This window comes from Mustela erminea, chromosome 18, assembly GCF_009829155.1.
Source record: "Mustela erminea isolate mMusErm1 chromosome 18, mMusErm1.Pri, whole genome shotgun sequence".
NCBI classification, from domain to species: Eukaryota; Metazoa; Chordata; class Mammalia; order Carnivora; family Mustelidae; genus Mustela; species Mustela erminea.
The window spans coordinates 41,701,230-41,725,952 of record NC_045631.1 but is presented as its reverse complement, the minus strand read 5'-3'; the positions used below and the strand labels follow the sequence as shown (position 1 = coordinate 41,725,952).

At 51.6% G+C, this 24,723-nt stretch overlaps 1 protein-coding gene across 3 annotated transcripts; it reads right to left on the bottom strand.

Annotated features, from left to right (window-relative positions):
- Positions 1-235: 235 nt before the first annotated feature.
- On the bottom strand, positions 236-24,548 carry TTC25 (tetratricopeptide repeat domain 25). Of its 3 annotated transcripts, XM_032320051.1 has the most exons (13): positions 24,294-24,546; positions 21,827-21,958; positions 21,438-21,588; positions 20,800-20,861; positions 20,339-20,504; positions 19,826-19,885; positions 18,811-19,035; positions 18,439-18,646; positions 11,877-11,963; positions 9,850-10,046; positions 6,517-6,617; positions 3,259-3,343; positions 236-1,855 (listed from the first exon to the last, which is right to left on the bottom strand). In XM_032320051.1, the coding sequence occupies exons 1-13, from the start codon at positions 24,405-24,407 to the stop codon at positions 1,293-1,295; spliced, it is 2,151 nt and encodes a 716-aa protein (XP_032175942.1). In that variant the 5' UTR covers positions 24,408-24,546; the 3' UTR covers positions 236-1,292. The 3 variants fall into 3 exon arrangements, with proteins under 3 accessions (XP_032175942.1, XP_032175944.1, XP_032175943.1); XM_032320053.1 differs by lacking the exon at positions 21,827-21,958 and having other exon boundaries at positions 24,294-24,548; XM_032320052.1 differs by lacking the exon at positions 19,826-19,885 and having other exon boundaries at positions 24,294-24,543.
- Positions 24,549-24,723: the final 175 nt, after the last annotated feature.

Genomic DNA, 24,723 nt, shown 5'->3' with positions numbered 1-24,723 from the left:
GCGGGGCGAGGCCTCATCGCGCAGGCGCGGCGGGTCGAAACCCGAAACTGACGCGGCGCGGCGCGGGGAGGAAGTCGCCTGGTGTCCAGCCCCGGCCGCCGCGGCGCACGTGTACCCTTCAGAGTTCCCGAGGAACTCTAGAAAGAGGGGGACAGTCACCTTTCCTGGGTCACGCTCCGGGTTAGGATGAGCCCAGGGAGGCAAGGTCATGAAGGTGCAAGGTCAGATCCTGTCCTTGTTTAAAATTGTGGTATTTTATTCATCGTGGGGTTTAGCGTTGTGGATGTGTTTTTACATTACATTAGAATTCTACCTGTTGCTTAGTGAGTTTCCTGGAGCCCCGTGAGCCACTGCATCTGAAATGCCTCACTCGCCTCACATTAGTGGGGGCCTGGTCCTAGCTAGCCTAACTTCAGCCCTAAACCTTCCAAGGACTGGAGAGATGGAACCAGGATGGCAACAGCCGGGACAGATGAGTAATGTAGTGAAATCCTGGCTCATCTTCTGAGGCAGCTGTTCAGCGCCACCTCCTCTGCGAAGCCACCGAAAAAGCTGGGTCGGATTTTGGAGAGCTTCCCGTGTACCAAGTGCTGTGCTGAGCACTCAGAGAAGTCTCCTGCCAACCCTGGGGGCAGATACCGTTCTACGGAGGAGGAAACCAGCTTGTGGAGTCTGATTTACTTCACTGTACCATCTGGAGGTGGCGCAGGTGGAGTCCAGCTGCCACTCTTCCTAGGGACTGCTCCCTGTTCTGAGGCAGCAGCTCTCTTCCTCTGGGCTCCTCCAGCATAATGCCCATTTCAATGCCAGCATTCACTTCTTTGTGCCTGCCAGGCTTCAGCGTGTCCCATCATCACTTCTTCCATCAAGCCTCCCACAGTGCCCTGATCAGAGCAGTCAGTCAGCAAGATGAACCCATGGCCAGTGTCGGCACAAATGTACCTCTCCTCCCAGGACTCTTTTTCTTCCCCCTCTTTAAGCTAGCTTGGTCCCTTGGAGCTCACCTGTTTCTTCACCATCCTGAAATGCTTTTGCTTGGAAAGTGGTACCCCGAGCGGGGGTCCTCATTCTCTAAGGCTCTTGTGGGTGAGCAGGGAGGCAAAAAGACAGACTCAGGGTTTTTAAGAGTGAAAGATATCTATTATCTATTGAAAGGGGAAATAGTAGCAGAAAGAGGCAGAGGCGACCTGTGGAGCCCAGTCCACATGTTCTCCTATGAGACAAATCTCAGCTTGAAAATCCAAGTCCAGTTGAATAAGTGCCTAAGGTCCCTGGTCCTGATGCCTGCTGCTTCATTCATCTTTTTCATGTTCTTCCATGTCTTCACCATTTTCTGCCTTTGTCACTTCTGCTGTTTCTCCTAGTTCTGTTTGCCCTATTTCTTCTGACTCTCTTCTGCTGTCTTCTGAAACTTGACTCTCCAGTCCTTCTGATTCCCTTCTGTTTAATTCTCCTGAGGGTTTCTGGTCCAGCTCTGGAGGCCTCCTGTAAATTTCTCTTGATTCCATTCTGCCCACTTCTATCGGTTTCCCGTCCTCCTCTCCCTCGCTTCCTGCACCCAGGTCTCTGGACGTGCTCTCGGCAACATCTTCAGAGTCTCGCCCTGCGGCTCCCAGCCCTATTCTCTTGAAGGAGCTGGCTTCCTCTACTTCTCTCTGCCTGTTTTCTTCTTGCCCACTCGCTGCGACCCTCAGAATTTCCTGAGACAACTCATCTTCTATCTCTTTCTCACTGTCCGCTGGCTCTCGCTCCCAGTGCTTCATCACCTTCTCAAACTCATCTCTCCCTCTTCTCATGCTTTCCTTCTCGTTCCCCAAAGCCGCCTCTCTCAAAGATTCCAATTCAGCTGCCTCTTCTGAAAAACAAGAGAAAGGAAGGAAGAAAAGTAAAAGTTTGTCCATCTCTGGGCCTGGGTTCATCTCAACCCCCTGGGGCCTGTGCTTCTGAGAGACAGCCAGGCACGGTTTCCTGAGCACCAGCCCTGACCCAGACATCGAGTGGGCTGCAGAGGCAGTGTCCTGCGGTTGTCATGGAATTAACAGCACCGTGTCAATGATCTGAGTTTGTCGTCAAAGGACCTGAGACTGATGACAGAGAAATCACAGCCAGTGGTCACACTGTCAGAATTTAAACCCAGGATAGTCTGATCTCAGAGCACATTCTCTTTCCCTACAAGTAACACAGGTGCTGGGAAATGACAGAGGGGTTCTTTTCTCCAGCCTCCTCATTCTGCATTACTCTTTGTCCCTTGGAAGCACATTCATCATTTATTGGGAAGTTCCCTATCAAAGTATGAGCAGACTGTTAGCAGGAAGTTCAGCTGGAGAGCTATTTTATTGATCAAAAGGATCCAAGCTCCCTGCTTTTATGAGCTACAGAGAAAAGTCACAATGCCCTCCCCATGAGAGTCTCCCCCATTCTCTCTTCCTGGAAGCTCCTGTTCTCTAAGATGCCTGCAGGGGCCGTAGGTTCTGCAGGAAAGAGACCACCATGTGAAGACCTAGACAATGCTGCCGCCTGCCGTTCCTGGAGGGAAGTGCCTGGCAACTGCCGAGGGCCGCAGGGCCTCCCTGGCACACAGGCTGCCCAGGGGACCAGGGGAGGGGAGGGAGGCCACTGGAGCTTCTGTCCTTTCCTTGCTGTATCTCTTCACACCTATGGCCCCTGTGGCTCCCGAAAGCAGCTCTGAGGGCCTGTGAAGCAGAGGCAGATGCCTTCCCTGAGGTGATCCAGCCACCACATGGCGGGTGCTGGATAATGAAGGGCTGTCATCCGGCTGCTGGAGTGCCCAGAAACCTCACACCCCATCTCCCCCTGGGCCTGGGTCAGAGACGACTTCAGCTTTGTGCCCGGAGGGGTCACTGCCGCACTGAGGGACTGATACACCACAGCAGGGCAGGCAGAAGTTGTGTACAACCGTCTCCCTCCGCCCCCCAACCCTGTGTCTTCACCCCTGCTGCTCCCCCCTCACACGCAGGAGCCCCTTTGCTGACAGCTCAAATCTCTTGGCTTCCCCGAGGCTGTGGGCTCCTCCAGAGCAGAAGCCGAACCTAAGTCTCCCCCAAATCCCACACCTTCCCAGTGCATGATGAGTGCTTAACTAATATCTGATGAGTTAATTGGAGAAATACAGGAGTGGGTACTCAGAGCAGTGGGGAAGGGCCGGACCTCCTCCTGCACCAAGGAACCCAACCCCAGGACTAGAAGAGCTGCTGGGAAGCGCGGACGGGGACCCTGGCGCTCCCTCCTGGCGCTCACCTCTCTCTCTCCTTTCTCTCAGTGTCTCCCTGTAGTCCGTTTTCTTCAGCTCTTCGATGATGCCCTTGTTGGCATCGTCCAAGGCCTGTGGATGGAGAGGAGCTGGTGACTCCTCTTAACCCCTGTTGACCCACACCTTCCCTTTCTTCACCTGAGCCCCAACCCCAGAAGCCAGGGCTCTGCACCAGCCTCTCTGCCCTCCATTTTCTCTGGGCTCCTAAGCAAACTCCGGGCCCGGGGTTTAGACTCATGGAGCTGGAATTAGCCACACTAGGTGGCAGGAGATAAACACAACTGCAGGTAACTTGAACTTCAACTCCCTTGGGCTTCGGTATATATTTCAGTGTTGCCTCTCGTCTGCTCATTTCGACCTCTTTACCAGAAGCTTCTTTCAGCTCCAGCTAATGTGGAGACAGTGAAGCCTCTAAGCAAGGCAGTAAGCCACGGAGGGGACTTGGAAACACACTGCCGGGTGTGACTGGGGTGCTGGCCTGTCTTGAGAGGGGCCCCTGGGGCATCCACAGTTTCCCTGGTGTCCTGGGGCTCAGGCTGTGCCTGTTGTTCCAGGCAGAGCCGTGAGAAGCAGCCGGAAACCATCCATGGAGAGACCAGGGGGACTGCTGATCTGGCCACAAGTGCACCTTCCTGCCCAGAGCTGCCAGTACAGGAGGGTAGGATGACAGGGACCTGGTCTCATGAGGGGTCACCAAGGCCATGGGGTCTTCTCCCTCTGCCTCTCATTTTCAAAACCCTGCCCAGCCTTCAGGGCAACCCCAGACGCCCTGCCTTGATGGGACAGCCCAGCCCTGTCTCGCCCACTCAGGCGCTCTCACCCTGGATCCCCTCTTTCCTGTCGCCCTGGCTAGGAACAAGGGGTTTTTGTTTTAACCTTCCCGCTGAGAGCAAGCTTCCTGTGGCCCAGGACCGCAGTTGTCACCTTTGGGCTGGGCAGCTCAGAGCCAGCCGGTGGCCAGCAGAGATTTACTGGGTTGGACTATGGAGCTGTTGCTCTCCGGTTGCAGGGCAATCCTGCAGAAGGGCATTAGGGAGGAGAGATGGTGTGCGGGAATTGGGGGGCAGCCCCATGGTTCAGGGAAGGAGTGCTCTTCCTCCAGAGGGTGAGATGCACACTTGGGGAGCTGACACCACCACCCCCACCACCCCCACACACACATAGCATGGAAGGGCTAAGCTGCCCTGGGAAGGGAGAAAGGGGGGCACAGACTGCCATGAGGTGGAATCTCTCAGGACTGATTTCCCCACCACGACAGGAAAGGGACCCTCACCAGGGTCCTCCACAAACCATGAGCTCACATCCTAAAGCTCTGAGTAGGTCAGGCCACGCCTCTGCCATTCCCAGCCCTCCACGTCCCGGCTGGGCCACCGACTATCTGGGGTCCTTTGGCCCTACTCCTTCTGCCATGGTGAGCCAGCCCTCACATCCAGGCCCAGGGGCTCTTTTCTGCCTCCCACAGACCCCTCAGTGCCCGTGGCCTCTGGTGCCTTCAGTGCTCTTGCCCCTTCTCAGTCTGTCCTGGTCCTTCAAAGCACAGCAGGAGGCCCAACTGGAGAATTCTCCTGTCAATTCCAGGGTCCCTGCTCCCTTTCCTGAGTTCCCATTGAACCTTCAGTCTGGTCCCCAAGACAATGCCCCTCATGGTGCCCCCTCATTATTCTGCCTGGCCTCTCTTTTAAAGATTTTAATTTATTTATTAGACACAGAGAAGAGATCACAAGTAGGCAGAGAGGCAGGCCCCCTGCTGAGCAGAGAGCCTGATGCGGGGCTTGATCCCAGGACCTGAGATCATGACCTGAGCCAAAGGCAGAGGCTTAACCCACTGAGCCACCCAGGCACCCCTAATGCCTGGCCTCTCTTAATCACAGGGGCAAGCTCACCCAGGACAAGGGCCCTGCTTCATTCATGCCAGTAGGTGCTTATGGGCTCCAGCCACGTGCTGGTGGGAAGCTCTGGCATTTCAACATGGGGCAGCCAAGGGGGGGCAGTGGGAGGTGAGGAGGCCAGGCCACTCATGCAAACTCTGCATCTTTGAGGTCAGTGTGCTGACCATCCTGAGGATGCACAGCTGCCTGGAGCGGCTCTGGGAGTGGGGGCCAGTCTGATGCACCTGCAGGCTTCCTCTGGCTTCTTGCCAGTCTGCCTCCTGACGCTTACGGTCTACACCAGCACTATGCAACAGAAATGCCTGCCACCATAAGAATTCGGGGCGCCTGAGTGGCTCAGTGGGTAAGCCTCTGCCTTCGCTCAGGGTCCTGAGATGGAGCCCCGCATCCGGCCCTCTGCCTCAGTGGGGAGCCTGCTGCCTCCTCTCTCTCTGTCTGCCTCTCTGCCTACTTGTGATCTCTCTCTCTCTGTAAAATAAATAAAATCTTAAAAAAAGAAAAAAAGAATCCTCTAGATCTACACTCTTGGGAACCCACCAGCCACAGGCAGCTATAGAGCCCTTGAAATGTGGCTGTGTGTCTGAGAAACTGAACTTTAAATTTTATTTACTCTTAATTCATTGGCATCTAAATAGCAGTATGTGGCAGGCTGCCTTGCTGAGCAGCGGGGGGCCTCCTCCCTAGGCCTGTGAGGGAGGCGGTCACGCTGTATTTCCTGTTGTCTCCGGGAGGAGGCAGCATTTTCCAAAAGGCAAGCCCTAAAATCAGTTGAGGGTTCAGCCAATATTAAACAAAAGAAAAGGGTGCCTGGGTGGCTCAGTGGGTTAAAGCCTCTGCCTTCGGCTCAGATCATGGTCTTGGGGTCAGGGGATCGAGCCCCGCATCGAGCCCCGCATCGAGCCCCGCAGCCCCGCATCGAGCCCCGCATCGAGCCCCGCATCGAGCCCCGCATCGAGCCCCACATCGAGCTCTCTGCTCGGCAGGGAGACTGCTTCCTCCCTCTCTCTCTGCCTACTTGTGATCTCTGTATGTCAAATAAATAAATAAAATCTTTTAATAAAAATAAAATAAAGAATATAAAAAATAAAAAACAAAAGAAAAGAAAATGGAAACTATGGGAGAATATAACAGGAAATACCAGCATACATAGTTAAGGTAAATATGTTTTGTAAAACTTCCATTTCTATTGTTTATTTCAAATAAAAATAGGTATATTGGGCTGCTGTATAGACTGAGAGCATCAGCGAGCATTTGAAAGGCACTACCCCTGCAGCTGGTTGGTAATAAATCCCCGGATTCTGGCTGACCCTGCCACGCTCTCCCCCAAGCCAGGGCCCAGCAGGGTGGGCAGCTCACGCTGATGATGGCCTGCTGCGCCTCGTTGTTGTGGACCAGCTTCGCTCTCTCCAGGGCTTTCTCAAAGTTGCTCACGGCCGACTCGAAGTCTCTCAGCTTGACTGGAGAGCAGAGAGGAGGCAAGCACAGGGAGACTGTGACACTGTGTGTTGGACAGTGTGACGGCCCAGCCCCTCCCGGGGTCAGTTAGAAGTCCCAGGCCTCAGGCAGTATCATGGAGCTGCCCATCTCCACCCTTACCACCACATTCCTGGGCCAGCTCACCAATGGCTACCAGAACCTAGGAGCCTGAGCCTTGGCTAGCAGCCCTCTCAGAGAGGTCAGAGAGGGAAGAAGGGTTTGGGCCAGGGCCTGTGCGCACACCATGTGTCACCAGGGCAGAGGGACAATCCCATCTTCCCATCTTGCCCCAACATAGGATTGTTCCAGGAATAGAAACCCATATAAATAAATAAAATTTAAAAAAAAAATATATATATATATATATATAATACAGAAACACACACACACACACACACACACACACACACACACATTTTAAAATAGGCTCCCTGCATGTGGAGCCCGGTACCAGGGCTTGAACTCACGACCCTGAGAGCAAACCTGAGCTAAGAAAAAGAGTCAGAGGCTTAACCAACCGAGCCACCCAGGCGCCCCTGGAAACCGGTATTTTAAAAATGTTCATTCAAACTGACCTCACCTGTTGTGAAGACCAACCGAGATCAGATGAAAAAGGGCTGGCTGTGACTCACTGGCCAGCAGCTGGAGTCCAGCCCCCACACTGGTGCAATCTGAACCCTGAGAGGAAGCAGCAGCTGTCCCAGCTCGCTCCCCCAGCTGGTGAGTGCTGCAGCTGGGACCTCATTGAAGTGGTGTGACTGACTGCCCACGGTTTCTGACAGGAGGCCCCAGGCCCGAAGCTCCGCAGCGAGACTGGATGGCCTCTAGAACCCAGGGGCTCCAAGCAGCTGCATTTGGTTTTTCCATCCCAGAGTGGGGAAACTGAAAGTAGCAGTGACTGCCTGGCTCTCCAGGGGCCTTTGGGGCCAAGCAAGTCCTCAAGAGGAGACTGAGGAGGAGCGCCTGGGTGGTGCGGTCTGTTAAGCTTGGGTGCCTGGGTGGCTCAGTGGGTTAAGCCTCTGCCTTCAGCCCAGGTCATGGTCTTGGGATCCTGGGATCGAGCCTTGCATCGGGGTAGTGGTGGTGGGTGGGGGGGGTGGGGGGTCTCTGCTCAGCAGGGAGCCTGCTTCCCTCCCACCCTCCGCCTCTCTGCCTACTTGTGATCTCTCTGTGCCAAATAAATAAATAAAATCTAAAAATAAAAAAAAGCTGAAGCGTCAGACTTGTGGTTTTAGCTCAGGTCCTGACCTCTGGGCTGTGGGATTGGAGCCCTGTTCCTGCCTCCGCCCCAAGCATGGAATCTGCTAAAGTTTCTCCCCACCCCCTTTAAAATAAATAAATAAATCTCTCTCTTTTTAAGATTTATTTATCTATTTTAGAGAGAGAATGCACAGCGGGGAGGGCTGGGGCGGGGAGAGGGAGAGAGAAACTTACTCAGATTTCCTGCTGAGCACGGAGCCCACTTGGGGCTCCATCTCACACCCCTGAGGTCAGCACCTGAACTGAAACCAAGAGTCGGAGGCCTAACTGACTGCACCACCCAGGCGCCCCAGTAAATAAATCTTAAAAAAAAAAAAAAAAGACTAAGGACAACACTGACCCTGAGGGGTACATCTCATATCCCCCTCAGTTTATACTATGCCCTCCTGAGAACAGAAAAGGGTTCTAGGAAAAGCTCTAGTACTCACGCCTTCCCCCAGTTTCAAGCTCCCAGTGGTCCTGTCTAACTGTGATTTTAGGGAAGAATCTCTGATTTGTAACGAGGCCCATGAGGCCCTGCGGATCTGGCCCCTCCTCGTCCACCCCATCCAGACCTCCTGGCCCTCAAAGCTGACCCTGGTTTCCCTCAACTTCTTAAATCCCCCAAACTCCTCGCCACCTTTTACATGGTGTTCCTTTGGATGGAAAGTGCTGTCCTCAGCTTTTAGAATAGTTGGCGGTGCCTTCTCATCCTTAAGGTTTCTGCTTCAAAGTGACTTCCTCAGACATGAAGGCAGAACAAGGTCATCAAAGATTATCCCTACTGTGTGCCCTGCTTGGTGCCTCAAAGGTGCCAAGAAAGTATTTGTGGTAAGAATAATGAATGATAATGCCCTTGACCACAGCCCCTGCCGCATCACCTCCCCCACTGAGGGTCCGCTGCACCCCCCGGGCAGGGGCCTGGGCTCTAGTCCCAGCCTCATTGCTTACTGACCTGTGACCTCCAGCCATTTCCTTCCTAACTTTTTGATTTATGAAATATTTCAAATATACACAAACATAGATGACATATAGTGAGGCCCTATGACTCGTCACCGGGCTTCAACAATTCGAAATACCACCAACCCTGTCTCATCTGTTCTTGCTCACCCCTGCCCCTTGCTGGGTTATTTTAACAACTTTACTGAGGAGTAATTTAGATATTTTAAAATGCCCCATTTGTGAGTATACAGTTCAATGACTTTTAGTAACTTGGAGTTGTACAATGATCCCCACAACCCAGTTTTAGGACTTTTCCATCAAGCACCTAACATGCTCTCTCTCTGTCAAATAAATAAGTAAAATCTTTTTTTTTTTATTATTAAAGATTTTTATTTTTACTTCTTTGACAGAGAGAGACACGGTGAGAGAGGGAACACAAGCTGGGGGAGTGGGAGAGGGAGAAGCAGGCTTCCGCAGAGCAGGGAGCCCAATGTGGGGCTTGATCCCAGGACCCTGAGATCATGACCTGAGCCGAAGGCAGAAGCTTAACAACTGAGCCAACCAGGTGCCCCAATAAATAAAATCTTAAAAAAAAAAAAGAAAGAACATCTGCATCACTCTGAAAACATTCCTCAAGTCAGCTAAACCACGCAGTGCCTCCATTTCCCCATCTTCAAAAGGAGGACAATACTACCTTCGTCACTGGCTCACGCAGTGATTAAGTGCAAGAATGCACACGAGAAGGGTTCCAAGGCCAGAGAAAGTGGCCCTGTTTTGATGATGATGCAATGCTGGGCTGATTTGCAGCTGAGATCCTCGGGGCAGCTTCTGGGGTGCTCCCGGGTCTCACGCTTACAAGAGGCACTTACTGCACACCAGTCAAAATGAAGGACTCTATCCCCCACTCTCAGGGGCCACATTCATCTGGCCAGGGACACATTGGGATGATAAGTGTCCCCAGCCCTCGTCTGTCCCCTCAGCTGGAGGCCTGGGAAAGGTAGTGCGGAGAGTCCTCTCTCTCCATGCCCATACCTTGTGCCTGTGCCACCAGAACGCTGGCATTCAGCTGCCACTCAATGTCTCCTTCTTCCTCGGCACACTGCTGGGACTTCTCACCATAATGCTGGGCCTGCCAGGGCTGGTCCAGCTCCAAGTAGCAGCGGCCAATCTCGTGGAACAGCCAGGTCTTCTCCAGGGTGGTTTTTGCCAGAGGGATCTTCTCTTCCCACCTGGGAATGTGAAGAACCAGGGTCACTTCTTTCCACTCAAACCCATGACTCGGCTGAGCAGAACTCGTTCTCCAGCTACCAGTTCTTTCCCACGCGGGAGTAGAGCCAGTAAAGCTTTAAGAGATTTTGAAATGGCCAGAGCTCCTTTGGTACGTTTACAGATAGAACTGAAACAACAATTGAAAATCCTGTTTGTAAACTTGCATTGCAAATAACATACAAATAACATTGAAGAGTATCGTTAAATATACAGAAGACAAAATCCACACGGAAGAGATGAGAATGGGGGCACCTGAGTGGCTCAGTGGGTTAAGCCACTGCCTTTGGCTCAGGTCATGATCTCAGGGTCCTGGGATCGAGGCCCGCATCGGGCTCTCTGCTCAGCAGGGAGCCCGCTTCCCCCTCTTTCTCTCTGCCTGCCTCTCTGCCTACTTGTGATCTCTGTCTGTCAAATAAATAAATAAATAAAAATCTTAAAAAAAAAAAAAAAGATGAGAGTGAAAAAAAACAACAACAAATGACATACCAATAAAGTTAGATGAGAATTAGACCTAGTCATCGTCTCTGGGTGGTGAGACAATTCTTCTGCTGCTCTTTTCTTTTTTCCAAATCAATATATATTTTTTAAAGATTTTATTTATTTATTTGAGAGAGAGCATGAGAGGAGAGAGGTCAGTGGGAGAGGCAGACTCCCCGCCAAGCAGAGAGCCCGATGTGGGACTCAATCTCAGGACTCCAGGATCATGACCTGAGCTGAAGGTAGTCGCTTAACCAACTGAGCCACCCAGGCGCCCCTCCAAATCAATATTTTAACAACAAGCACAAATTTACTACAAAATTTTCTTTTCTAAAAGAGATTTTCTTTTTTTATTTGAGAGAAAGAGAGACAGCATGAGCCCAGAGATGGGCAGAGGGAGAAGCAGACTCCCCACTGAGCAGGAAGTCCAATAGGAGGCTCAATCTCAGGACCCGGAACCATGACCTGAGCCACCCAGGCACCCCTGCAAAACATTTTCTAATAGAAAGATACAAACAGGTGAATGAACTCTCAGACTCCTCTGTCTTTTAGGACATAGACACCAGGGGCCATTCAGGAAACCAAGTGATGTGGAACAGAAGTGTCCCGGTGGATAAGTCTAACTCAATCTGGCTCTGGAGAGCTCAGCCTCCCTGCCTAGTGACCCCATGACCCCACAGACTCACAGAACAGCCTCAGAAGAGGTCCCTGAGGCCGGCTGATCGATCAGCTCCTGAACTTGCTCAAGGTAAGGAATATCTGGTAGTGCTTGTGAAAAATAGATTCCTGAAGGCTCTTGGCTGGGTCAGTCGGTTATGCATCTGTCTTCAGCTCAGGTCATGATCCCAGGGTCCTGGGATGGAGTCCTAGTGTTGCTGGGCTCCCTGCTTATCGGGGAGCCTGCTTCGCCCACTCCCTCTGTCCCCCCCCAACTCATGCTCCAGTTCTCTCTCTCTCAAATACATAAATAAACTCTTAAACAAAGCAAAAAATAAAACAAAAACCAGGTTCCTGGGCTCCAACCGGGACCTGCAGGATCAGAATTTTAGTATAGAGATGCCGGTAACTCACACAACTGTGCCCCAGGTGATTCCTCTGACTGGGGAATTGTGAGCAGATGCCGATTCAAGTCAATCACCTTAACTGATGAGCCTCAGAGTTGACAAAGGGGTTTGCCCATGGTTACCCAGCAGAGCCAGGAGCCAAACTCAGGTCTTCTGTTTGCCTGGCATGCGGGCCCCAGGCTGGGAGTCTGGTGGGAGGGTGGGAAGTCCTGGCAGTCAGGTGGGGAAGGGACAGCTGAGGTTACTCACGTGTCAATGGCTTGCTGGAATTTCCCAACTCTGGCAAAAACCCTGCCAATGTTGTCAAGGGCTCTCGACTTAGCATCAGGAAGGTCACTGTGGCGAAGAAGCAGGATATGTTCTTCGTTAGAAATTGGCCTAGGGGCACCTGGGTGGCTCAGTCAGTTAAGCATCTGTCTTCATCTCAGGTCATGATCCCAGGGTCCTAGGATGGAATCCTAGGGTTGTTGGGCTCCCTGCTCAGTGGGGAGTCCTCTTCCCCTCTCCCTCTGCCTCTCTCCCCCAGCCTGCTTGTGCGCTCTTGCTTTCTGTCAAATAAATACATTTTTTAAAAAGATTTATTTATTTACCTAGGTGGGAGGGACAGAGGCAGAGAATATTTCAAGTAGAGTCCCCATTGAGCAAAGAATCAGAAACGGGGCTCGACCCCATAACCCACGAGATCATGACCTGAGCTGAAACCAAGAGTCAGATGCTTAACCAACTGAGCCAGCCAGGTGCCGCTCAGCTCATGTCTTGATCTTAGGGTCATGAGTTCAAGCCCCATGTTGGGCTCCATGCTAGGTGTGGAGCCTACTTAAGAAAATAAGAGAGAGGAAAAGAGGGAGAGATGGAGGAGGGAGGGAGGAAGAAAGGAAAAAAGGAAGGGAGGGAGGGAGAGAGAGAAAAAGAAAGAAAAAGAAACTGGCCATTCTAGGCACTGTGATAACTGAAGAAAAGCAGACAGGGGCCCTGGCCTCAGGAACTTGGGAGTCCAGTCCAGTTGGAGGGATGATGCCCAGGAGGCAGGGCTGGGGCACACAAGTCCTCTCATGCCCTGTGGCATGAATGAACACCACGGGAACCTTTCCAGAGAACAATCAATCACTCAAGAGTTTACACACATGTCCCTTTGATGCAGCAATTTCCTTCTAGGAATTTACCTGGAGAAGATAATGTAACAAGAACGCTTGTTACAGCAGTGTTTATAATAATAAACCTTAGAAACAACCTTAACTGGTGCCCCAGCTCTGACACTTTCTGTGTATACAAAGTCCCTGACACATTCAGTGAAAAAGTCAGATTATAGGAGTGTGTGATATGACTGTTGCCCCATCTGTGCTAAAAATAAATAGGCAGGCTTAAGGCATGATGCTGTGTTCCTGGCCTGATAGTGGAAGAAGGGGCCACACAGGAGGCTCACAGAGAACCGAGTGGGAGTCTAGAAGGTGGAAAAGGCTGGAAACAGGTTCTCCCTGGAGCCTGTGCGGGGCATGGCCTTGCCAACGCCTTGGTTCTGGCCCAGGGAGAATGCCTTCAGACTTCTAACCTTCAGAACTAGAAAAGAATGAATGTGGGGTGTCTGGGTGGCACAGGCAGTTAAGCGTCAGACTCTTGGTTTCAGCTCAGGTCATGATCTCTGGGTCCTGATCGCAGGGTTGGGAGACTGAGCCCCGCATTGAGCTCTGTGCTCAGTATGGAGTCTGCTTAGGATTCTGTCTCTCTCTCTCTCTTTCCCCCTCTTCCCCTGCTCGTTCACTCTCTCTCTTTCAAGTGAGTAAATAAATAAAATCTTTTAAAAAACCGAATTTGTTTTAACTTGCCAAAAAAGAAGTGAATGAATAAAAAGTGGGCATTTTTTTTTTAAAAGAATTTATTTTCAAGCAATCTCTACCCCTCGTGTGGGGCTCCAAGTCCAATCCGAGATCAAGAGTCATGTGCTCCACTGACTGAGCCAGTCAGGCACTCCCCAAAATTGGCATTTTTAAAAAGATTTTATTTATTTATTTGACAGAGAGAAATCACAAGTAGGCAGAGAGACGGGCAAAGAGAGAGGGGGGAAAGAGGCTCCCCACTGGGCAGAGAGTCTGATGTGGGGCTTGATCCCAGGACCCTGAGATCATGACCCGAGCCAAAGGCAGAGGCTTAACCCACGGAGCCACCCAAGTGCCCCAAAAATGGGCATTTTTTAAAGCAGAGAAGATGTAAGTCTAGCTATTAACAGTGATTATCCAAGGGAAATGAAAGTATGACGGAAACTACCCATTTATCCATATTGTTTGAATTGTCTACAGTATTTCTGTAACATCAGAAAAGAAATTAAGATATTTTCTTTTTTCTTAAAAGATTTTATTTATTTATTTATTTGAGAGAGAGAGGAGAGAGCACAAGAAGGGGGAGGGGCAGAGGGAGAGAGAAAAGCAGACTCCCCACTGAGCAGGGAGCCCAATGCGATGTGGAGCTCCACCCCAGGACCCTGAGATCATGACCTGAGTGGAAGGCAGATGCTTAACCAACTGAGCCACCCAGGTGCCTATGAGATTAAGATAATTCCATTAAAAAAGGAGATAATTGCTCCCCTTACATCAGTTCTTTACCATTACTACCATATGAACATTGTTCTAAAATTCTTCCCCAACAAATCAGAAAAATGTCCCCCAATGCACACCCAGCATCTCCTCCCACTCTTCCTCCTCTTTGTCCCTCAAGGCCCTGGCAGCCAGTGGGCTCCTATGTCCCCCATGACACTTTGCTCCCTGGACTCATTCTCCTCCAACCGTGGCCAAAGCTGCCTTTAAAACATGCACATCTCGGGGCGCCTGGGTGGCTCAGTGGGTTAAAGCTTCTGCCTTCGGCTCAGGTCATGATCTCAGGGTCCTGGGATCGAACCCCATGTCGGACTCTCTGCTCAGCGGGGAGCCTGCTTGCCCCTCTCTCTCTCTCTCTCTGCCTGCCTCTCTGCCTACTTGTGATCTCTGTCTGTCAAATAAATAAATAAAATCTTAAAAAAAAAAAAAAGAATCCTAGGTATGTGCATAGGTACATAAATATGTAGGTAAATACATTGAAAAGGGGCCAGAAGGATGTGTGCCAACATGGCCGCAGGTAAATGAGTGGCGTGTGGTGGTGGGAGGTGAGGATGGGGAAGACATCCACGTTCGGCTTGCATCGTGGTGCCCCAGAGTTCTAGACCAAGTACAACACTAACCCTAGTACTTGTGTGAAAATAGACTCCTCCTCAGTCCTCAGTCCTCCCCAGCATGGGACCCCGACTGCTACTCCCCACAGGTCTTGACCCCGCGCCCTGCATCTCTCATCCCTGCCACTTCTTTCTGCCTAGGGTGCCCCTCTCCCTCCCCATCGTCCACTTGGCTGACCTGTCCTGTCTGGAACCCTGAGCTCCTAGCAGTGCTCCCACCTGCCTCTCTCCCTGGACCTATGGCCTTTCTGTGCACCTGGTGCTCCCACAGCTGCTCTGATGGAGGCCCCCCTTATAGAATGGGGACTCAGGTACAGCATGACGAATGAATGAATAAGTTGTAATATGTTAATTGATTCATATTATATGAGAAGAAATAACAATAGCAAGGAGAAAGCATGCAATCAAATCACCTAGAGTATCTGGAGGGGAAAATGAGGGCTGGGGCCACTGGAGATGCTTCTGAGACAAGCTGGGGTTTGATCTGTGCCTTGAGGGCCAGCAGGCTTTGGAGGTGGGGAGCCAATAGGGGGCATGGCTGATTAGAATGAGGGAGAGCCTGAACAAACAAGACCAGAGGCCTTGTGGGTGGTAAAAAGGGACTAACGTTGTCTGAGGAACAGCTTCGTTTATTTAGCTGCTTGGCAGGCATTAATCACCTACTGTGCAGAAGGTGCTGGGAAGAGAAAGAGATAAATCCATAGTCTAACAGGGGAGCCATGATCCACATGGAGTGTAGAGAGAGAGCACCCAGGGCGGGGGAGACTTCTAAACCATGTGGGGGACACTTGGAATTTTCCTGGAGGGAGAGACATTTACAATTGTGAAGGACTGAAAGGGGGGAGTTGATGAAGAAAGAGAAGGGAGTCTTGTTTAGGGGCTGTAGGAGCAGAGCCACAAGGTGCTGGCGGGGGGGGGAGCTCAGGATGCCCAGGGGCCTGGACAGAATTGGGTCCATTGGGGCCAGGAGAAGTCAGATCAGGAAGAGCAGCCTGAACTGAGCAGAATTGGGAGCTGGAACTTTATCCCAGTCCTACCACTGGACTGGTTCCATACAGAAGGGCCAGGTGGGCTGCAGGTAACCCAGGTCAGAGAAATCGGGCAAGAAGTGAGAAGGGTCTGGACTGAGCTGTGGCAGGGAAACAGAAAAGCGCCATGGAGACAGGAAGGAGGAGGCCCAAACAACATGGAGGCTGGCTGGGCGCGAGCACGGAGGGAGGTGTCTGGGAAGCTGTCTAGCTCCTTCCTGGGGACCGAGTGACCAATAACAGTGCCATCCTCACAGAGAGGGAACCTTGGAGCAAGAGGTTTGGGAGGAAGATAAGGGATTCCACTTTGGACATGTTAAATGTGGGGTTCCTTTGGGACATCCAAGGTGGAAATGTCTTGGAATCAGTTGGATATGCAGGCCTGGGGCTCAGGAGGGAGGTCTGCTGAGAAGTTAAGACTATAAGTGAGTGTTAAGGGCACAGGAGATGGTTGAGCCCATGGTACTGTGCCTACATATTTTATTTAATCCTCATAATCTCTATGAATCAGTATTAATATACCTTCATTAGAGACGAGCAAACCAAGAAGACAAGCAACTTAATCAAATCCACACAGCTTCCGACTACCAAAGCCAGGAATCAAAAGTCAGCTTTGTCTCCAAAGCTGTTGCTTGTTTTCTGCTTCTGGAATGGCCAATACCAGATACTTCTCAGCATGGCAAAGGCCAGGGAGAAATGAACTGGGAATGAATAGCATGTGGGGCTCAGGTGAGTGAGGAGAGGGTGGCGTGGTTAAGAAATACAGTTTGAAGGGCCCCTGGGTGGCTTAGTGGGTTAGAGCCTCTGCCGTCGGCTCAGGTCATGATCCCAGGGTCCTGGGATCGAGCCCTGCATCGGACTCTCTGCTCAGCGGGGAGCCTGCTTCCCTTCTCTCTCTGCCTGCCTCTCTGCTTACTTGTGATCTCTGTCAAATAAATAAAAAAAGAAAGAAAAGAAATACAGTTTGAGGGTGCCTGGGTGGCTCAGTCTATTAAGCATCTGACTCTTGATTTCAGCTCAGGCCATGGTCTTGGGGCCATGAGATTGAGCCCCATATCGGGCTCTGCAGTCAGCATGGAGTTTGCTTGAGATTCTTTCCCCCTCCCTCTCCTTTCCCTTCTGCTCCTCTCCCCCAACTCATGCTCACTCTCCCTCTAATTAAGTAAGTAAATCTTTAAAGAAAAAGAAATGTGGTTTGACCCAAATGGAGGAGTGACGTGGGAGGACTGCGTGGAAGCGGGTTCAGACAGGGCCTTGAGTGCCAGGTGAAGGCATGTGGTTTTAACCCGCAGGCAACGAGGGGCCAGGGCCTGTGTGTCAGCACGGGAAGAACTGCTGGATGGAAGGCAGGCCTCTGGAGGTGGCGCGTGGGAACAGCTGCAGGCAGGGAGAGCAGAGACCTGCCCTGTGAGTGGAAATCGGATGATGGGAGGTAGGGAGAGGCTCAGACTGTGGGGCAACTGGACACTGAGCAGGAGAAAGTCACGGAGGGCTCCAAAGGTTAGAACCAGGATGCCCAGCAAGTGATGGCACCTTTGAGAGGTACCCTCAAGTCTGGGGAAGAGCCGATGGTTGGTATTAGTATGGTTATGGACACCTGGCACCGCCCTGAGATCTTTACCGGACTTCTGCCTGTCCTCTCCCACCCTCTCAGGAAGGGGGGACTGTCATGCGCCCTGGACGGCAGAGACCTGGCTGGGAGAGGTGAAGTGACTTGCCCAAGGTCCCACGACTGCAGGGTACAATTCTGAAGCCTTGCTCACTCTGACTCCAGAGCCCAGGCTCTCAGCCAGCGCCATAGTATCTGAGGCCCTGCTTGATCTGCCCCCTGCCATCTGGTCTGGCTTCCCCTTGGCCACTCTTCCCCTGGCACTACTCTGGGCTTTCTGGCTTTGAGCTTCCTCCTGCCTGCTTCAGGGTCCTCCCACAGACTGATTGCGTTCCCCAGTGCCCAGTGAAATCCTCCTGGAATGCATTTCTCCTAGCCCTGCGTCCCCTACATGTCCTCCGTGACACTGGCCACGATTACCGTCTTTAGCTATGTCACTTTCTGTTTTACATCTGCAGAGAGATGACCCTTTTATCTGGTCCCTGTGGCATTCCCGAGGCTGGCAGCAGCTGGCAGGTCTGGGATTGATGTGTGCTTGTTGAGGTGATTTAAGAATGGACCTGTCCCCTCAGAATCAAACCTCTGGGAGTTTTTTGGCGTTCTAAGCCACTGCCTTCCTCTTTGTGGCAAAAAAAGCTTGGGTGCCTGGGTGGTTCAGTGGGTTAAGCCTCTGCCTTCGGCTCAGGTCATGATCTCAGGGTGCTGGGATCGAGCCCCACATCAGGCTCTCTGCTCGGCAGGGAGCCTGCTTCCCCCTGTCTTTCTCTGCCTGCCTCTCTGCCTACTTGTGACCTCTGTCTGTCAAATAAATAAATAAAATCTTGGGGAAAAAAAAAAAAAAGCTGACAATCTAGGTCTGCCTCTTCGCCTCAGTCCTGGGAGCTCACCCACCAGCAGCCCTGGCAAAAGGCTCGTGTGCAACCTCTGCCCTGCTCTCTGTAGGGCCCCGCCGCTCGGCCTGCCCCGGGCACTCACTATTGCTTGGCGATCTCCAAATCCTTTCTGTGGCTCTGCAGGGCTGCGACCATCTGCCCCAGCTCGATTTGGGCATTCCCTATGCAGCTGTACAAGTTTCCAACCAGCTCGTCCTTGTTGGGCACCTCCTCTTTGTTCCATTCGAGCACTTTCTTCAGCACTTTCTCCGCTTTCTGAAGGCTCCCATCAGCACTGCCGCTGGTCAGCACTGGGAAGGGAAACGGGGGACATGGAGGTGGCAGCAGTCTCCTGAGGCTGATGGGAAGACCGGCCTCCCCCCAGATCTGATCTGCAGGCCAACGGAACTTCGCGCCCCTGTGTGGCTCTCCCACCACCGGGCAAAGGTCTCGCCCTTCTGAGAACAGCACCCACACATGTCTATGTCCTCGAGGCTCTTGAGGATGTAATGGGCTGTCTGTGAGGGACGGCGTTTGCGGTCCCGCAGCCACTTCTCTTGCATCAGCTTCCGGTCCCGCTCCCTGGCGTAGATGGGCTTCTGCTGCCTCCAGAAGTTACTGCGGGTGTCCAGGTAGTTGATGCCTGTCATGATGAGGTCCTCCACGGTCAGGCCATGCTTGATGGTGCCCTTGATCAGGTCTGGGAAAAATGATGTGAGGAGGAAGTGACTAGAACTGGCGTCTGAGGGAGCCGCCTCCTCCTGCCTGGGGATTCCTATTGTGGGGTCCCCAGTGGGGAGTACTGTTCGGAGCTGGGGAAAGCAAGGGCAGGTAGGTAGCAGAGTGGCTCTTCTAGGTGAAACCAGATCCCCTCTTTCAGGTATTCCCATGGTGTAGAACTTTGCACACAGGCCTCTTATGGCAAGATACAAGGAGCTAATGGAAGGGGCAGCTGGCAGATGGCTGTCTGGAAGGACCACAGCCCTTGGGCCCCCTTATTTCAGGTTGTGTCCTCTGAGGAGACTGAGTATGAATGCACAACCTGGCCCCGGTTGCCAGTGCCAAGGGATTGCCTGGGTGCCAAGTGGGCCAGGGCTGACAGGGAGCTGGAGGGTGTGCCCGCCTGCCTGACCACAGAGGTTAGAGCTGGTAGCAAAATGGCAAGGCCTTTTGGGGTAATTTTCAGGCCACCTCCTTCTCCACAGAAGCTCCTCCATAGTAAAGTGTTCAGACCGCTGATCGAGAAGTGCTTCAGGCTCCTGAGACACAGACCTGTGGGGAACCCTGCGGATAGCCTCGGAAAGGCAGTTCTGGAGAAAAGGCATTTGACTCAAGGATGATCCCTACTCAGGCTTAGGAGCTAATGGCAATACTCCCACCCTCCCATTTCATTTCAAGGCTCTGCCCTACTTCCTGTCACTGCCAGCATGGTATAGTGGAAAGAGCATTAGACTGGAGGTTAGGAGGCCAGCCTCTGGGGTCGACTTCACCATGAACTTGCTTGTCATCTTGGACAAGTTGCTCCCCATTCAGGGTCTTTCTTTCCTTATCTATAAAAGGAGGGAGTAGACCAGATGAGATTTCGGAACATTCTAGTACTACTATCGTAGGATCCCCCTCCTAGCACATCCGAGCTGGATTCCTTTGCCCTTTCTACAAATTGAAGGCTCAGGGGATATCCCTCCAGGGACTCAGGTGACAAAGGAACCCCAATCTCTAGGATTCCCTCCCAGGGGTACCATAGTGCTAAGGGCACTGGTTCTGAAATTGGGCATCCTAGATTCAAACCCAAGAGCCATGTCACCGTTTACCAATATGTAACTTTCTCGGTGAGTTACTTAATCTTTCTGCACCTGAGTTTCCTCACCTATAAACAAGAATACTAGGAAATTCTGTCCATAAACTATTGTTACATGACAGGCTCTCTCTCAGCTTATGTATTAAGCACCTGCCCGGGATTTCTTTTGCCCCAAGTTCCCTGTTGCAAACAAAGTATCTGAAACCTTCATCCAGTAGGAGCTTCTCCAGATACTCCTTGTCCACGTAGAGCTCGCCCAGGAGCTGGCGGACAATCTTCTCACTCTTGAGTGAGCCCTTCCGCTTAGACTCCCTCTCGGGGTGATGTACAAGTTGTCTCACGGGATGAGGCTTCTGCTGGGCTTTCATACTCTGGAAAGATGGAGCAATACCCAGTAGAGCCTCAACAAGGAGCACCGAGCACCTGGACATGGTCCCAGACTCTGTGATCCCAGACATCTCCTCCAGGACCTCTCTGTGGGCCAAGAACCATGGAGTGGTCTGGTCTGGGAACAGCTAGATTCCCAAGACCCCCCTGGAGCTGGGGCAGAATCCCAAAGCTGCCCATGATGGAGCTGACTGCCCCCAGGTTAGAGGGCCACTGAGACCTCCGGCACATGTGGGCACGTCCTTGGGAGCAACACGACATCAGAACCAAAGCCCTTACCTCAGCTTGCTTGCTTAAGAAGGAGAGATCCCCTTTGTTCTCTAGCTTAACTGAAGAAGGACCTGTAAGGAAAGAGGCTGGGCTCAGGTGTGCCAGGCCCTCAAGCATGACCTATCACATATTTTTATGTAGAAATGGCTGCCTTTGGCAGGAAGTGGTAGAGGTTGTGGCAAAGCTGGCTCTGAGGTAGCCCAGCAGGTTGATGGTAGAGGATGTTTGGAGTAACACTCTCCGAAGAGCTAGGCAGCCAGATTTCCAAACAAAGGCAGTCCCTGAGCACTAAGGGAGCTCTCCATCCCCAGCAATTTCCACACTCTGCCACCCACAGTGGCAAACTCTTGCTCTCCTCCCTCCTCCCCCTTGCCACTAAGCCAATGGGTAAGGCCAGTCCTTGGTGCGTTCAGATTTCGCATCTGGCTTAGAGAACAACCAGAGGTTGCAGAACTGAGCATCGTGGATCAATGGCTGGTCCTCTGGGTGGACAGATTAGTTCCTAATCTTCAACAAAATCAGCAGCAACCAAATCCAAACATGAGACTCCCTCCAGGCCTGGTGGTGGCTGCTCATTCATTGTACTTCCAAGCCCAAGGATTCCAAGACCCTCCCTGGATAAGGGTATAGGTCCCATGGTCACTCACTTCCTACTGAGTTGTTGATGGCTTCCTGGGCTTTCTGAATTCCAACTTTGAATTCTCGGTCAGGCCGCAGCTTGTAGCCTCGATGATAGAACACCAAGGCAAACTCAAAGTCTCCCATGGTGTACAGGGTCTCAGCCTTTTGTAAAATTCCCTGAAATGAGAGGAAATCAAATTGAGGTGGCAGAAAAGGCCTTATAGGACTTAAGTGTGGTAGAGCAGAGGGTCCTGGGTTGAGGATCAAGGTTGGGATACAGGGACAGGTATAGCTAGGTAAGTGACCTAGGGAGAGAAAAAGGCATCAAACCCTAGGCAGTCTGGCTGGTTCCTCAACTTCTTCTCATCAGATGCTGCCACAGGCAATGGCAGTGGTGAAAGCCAGATTGAGTCACCTTACAGAAAGTCGGGTCACCCTGGAGTGAAGCCTCAGCATCCTTCAGGGACTTCTCCAGCTCTCCCATCTTCAGGAAGCACTTGGATCGGGCAACCAGGCCATTCTTATCTCCATTCTGAAGGTGAAGAGCCTAAGAAAGGAACCACCCAGGTTGACAGGCATCAGGCAGCACAATGTAGAAGCTTGACGGGAAAGAGCATCCCACCCCCCCATGCCAGCATTTCAAGGGGATTCCTCAGACCAGCAAACAGGTCTCTGGAACTTTCCAAACCAAAAGCAGCACGACACTGATCTTCGCTCAGTCCACTGATTGTCTGCCTGTAGCTCATCTCCAACAAGGTCAAATCACTGGCTACTGTGAAAGCCCCTGGTAGAGATGTGTGAATGTACCACTCGGTGGATATACTGAATTTCTCAAATGTTGGGGATTCCTCCAGTCCACTCAGGCAACAGAAGCTTAGGATTTTTAGCACATACCCAATTCAACCACAAACCCCAAATGGCTGCACAACACTCAAAATGCATTTCAGAGGCTAAGCATTCTGAAGGCTAACGAAATGGTTTTAGGACATCTGCAACTTGAGTCATCCATTCCCCTAACTCTCTCTTCTTACCTAGCTTGTTGTGAATGAATCATATTTCAGGAGATCAAGATGAAAATGCTAGCAAAACTGAAACTGCGATTTGGATAGTAAAGTGGGAATGGAACACTTCTCCTGGTCCCTGTGTCCTCTCTTCTGTTTGAAATCATCCCTGGAGGGGCATGGGGGTGGCTCAGTCAGCTGGGCATCTGCCTCTTGATTTTGGCTAAGGTTATGATCTCAGGGTTGAGAGATCAAGCCCCAGGCAGGGCTCTGCGTTTAGTGGGGAGTCTGCTTCTCTCCTTCTCCTGCTCCCTCTGACCCTTCCTCTACATGAGCGCACACTCTCTCTCTCTCTCTCAAAATAAGTAAATAAATAAATCTTAAAAAAAAAAAAAAAAAGAAAAGAAAAGAAAAGGGGTGCCTGGGTGGCTCAGTTGGTTAAGCGGCTGCCTTTGGCCCAGATCATGATTCCAAGGTCCTGTCTGGCTCCCTGCTCAGTGGGGAGCCTGCTTCTCTCTTTCCTGCTCCCCCTGTTTGTGCTCTCTCTCTTCCTCTCTCCCTGTCAAATAAGTAAATAAATAAAAATTTTAAAAAAGAAAAGAAAAGAAAATCATCAATAGAGCTGTGATGTACTGTCATTCCTGAGGCATCATACTGTACCCACACCTTTCTAAGACTTTTCTACTTTTCCAGGAACAGGAAGTAGCTACTGGCTTTTGTGGAAGAAGTCTACTTCTCTCACCAAAGCTATTTTCCCTCGGGGTGTTCTTTTCTCTCTGCGGGAAGGAGAATGGGTGGGGGCAGGGCTCCTGAACTCAGCTGTTGATCCATGGGGCCAACCAATCTGGTTTTAGGGTGTGATTGGAGATTGAAAGGGACTCAAGACTGGGTGGCAGTGGAAAAGCTTGACTTTAGCAGGAGTCCTGAGAATGGTTAGAGGGCTATCCTACCACTCCCTCTTGATCAAGAAGTAGGCTATACATTGTAAAAGACATTGTGGTAAGAACAGCTAATTGCTTGGGGGCGCCTGTGTGGCACAGTTTGTTGAGCAACCCGACTCTTGATTTCAGCTCAGGTCGTGATCTCAGGGTCTTGAGATCCAGCCCTAAATGGGACTCCCCGCTCAGGATGGAGTCTGCTTGTGACTCTCTCTCCCTCCTCCACTCCCCCAGCCCCGGTGCACACTCTATCTCTCTCTTTCTCTAAAATAAATAAATAAAATCTCTTTTAAAAAAGAACATCAAATAGCTTACTTGTGAGGGAGTATGTATGATGGTTAGCACCTCAGCACTGGAATCTGAGTGCCTGGGTTTGAAAACATTCTCTTGCCAGTTCAGTGATCTCGGCCATGTACTCAAGTTCTGTATCACTTTCCTCAACTATAAAATGGAGTAATAACAGAACCTCCCTCATAGGGTTATCTAATATCTTGGATATTAGTGCCTGATATCCTAAAACAGCACCCAATCTCCATAGGGTGGGGTTGAGCAATTGGTACTACGATTATATATAATAGTGTTATGTACTGGCCCTCTTCTGCGAGCAGCTGTGTGCTTGAGATTTCACTGCTTGTCCACGCAGCCTCCAAGCCCATTCCCCAGCCAAGGATGGGAAATTGCGGCTGCTCTGTGGGAAGAAGCCAGTCACACAACAGTCCAGTAAAAAAGTAGAAGCCGCTCTTAATGCAGAGAACGGTTATTCACAGGCAGAAGGCAAGTGGGAAATGGTAGAAAGTGGCGAGGCAGTGACAGCAGAGCGTCAGTCAGGAACAAATGAATAAGAGAAACAACAGGGTCCTCCGGGTACCATGGGGACCTCGGTGTTATCAGGAATCAGAAGTGATGGGTAATGGGTAGGTTCAGAGCCCGACTCACGACTCACGTTGCTGAAGCTGTGGGCGGCTTTAGAGAACTCTCCGCACAGATACAGCCGCTCGCCCTCCGCCATATAAGAGGGAAAGGTGCTTCGCAAGCTGTCAGCTTCTGGGTCCGACATGGTGGCCGGATTCGGTGACGCTAAAGCAGAAAAAGGGAGAAAAAGAATCCGGAGAACCTCCGTCGCCTTGTGGAAGCCTCGTCTCTTAGCAACCGGGAAGCGTAGAGTTGCTTCCGGCCCCTCCCCTCGCTCCCCAGCTCCCCCCGGGCGGGAGGCCGCGGTACATCCGCCGCCAGCGTGCGCATGCGCCGGCCCAGCGGGGCGTGGGCAAGGGCGTGATGAGCGCGTGGCGGTTGACTGCCTAGAGACTGCACTGGGCAGTGTTTGCTCTTGACCGCTCCGTGGGCTTTGTCCCGAGAGTCGTGCCTGGTGTCCA

Coding starts and splice junctions, on each gene's coding strand:
- TTC25 (XM_032320051.1), bottom strand. CDS start 24,407: ATGTCGGACCCAGAAGCTGACAGCTTGCGAAGCACCTTTCCCTCTTAT. Junction 21,589..21,826: donor GTGACCCGACTTTCTGTAAG/GTGACTCAATCT, acceptor CTCTCATTTCAG/GGAATTTTACAAAAGGCTGA. Junction 11,964..18,438: donor TTGGAGATCGCCAAGCAATA/GTGAGTGCCCGG, acceptor TCTTCGCCACAG/TGACCTTCCTGATGCTAAGT.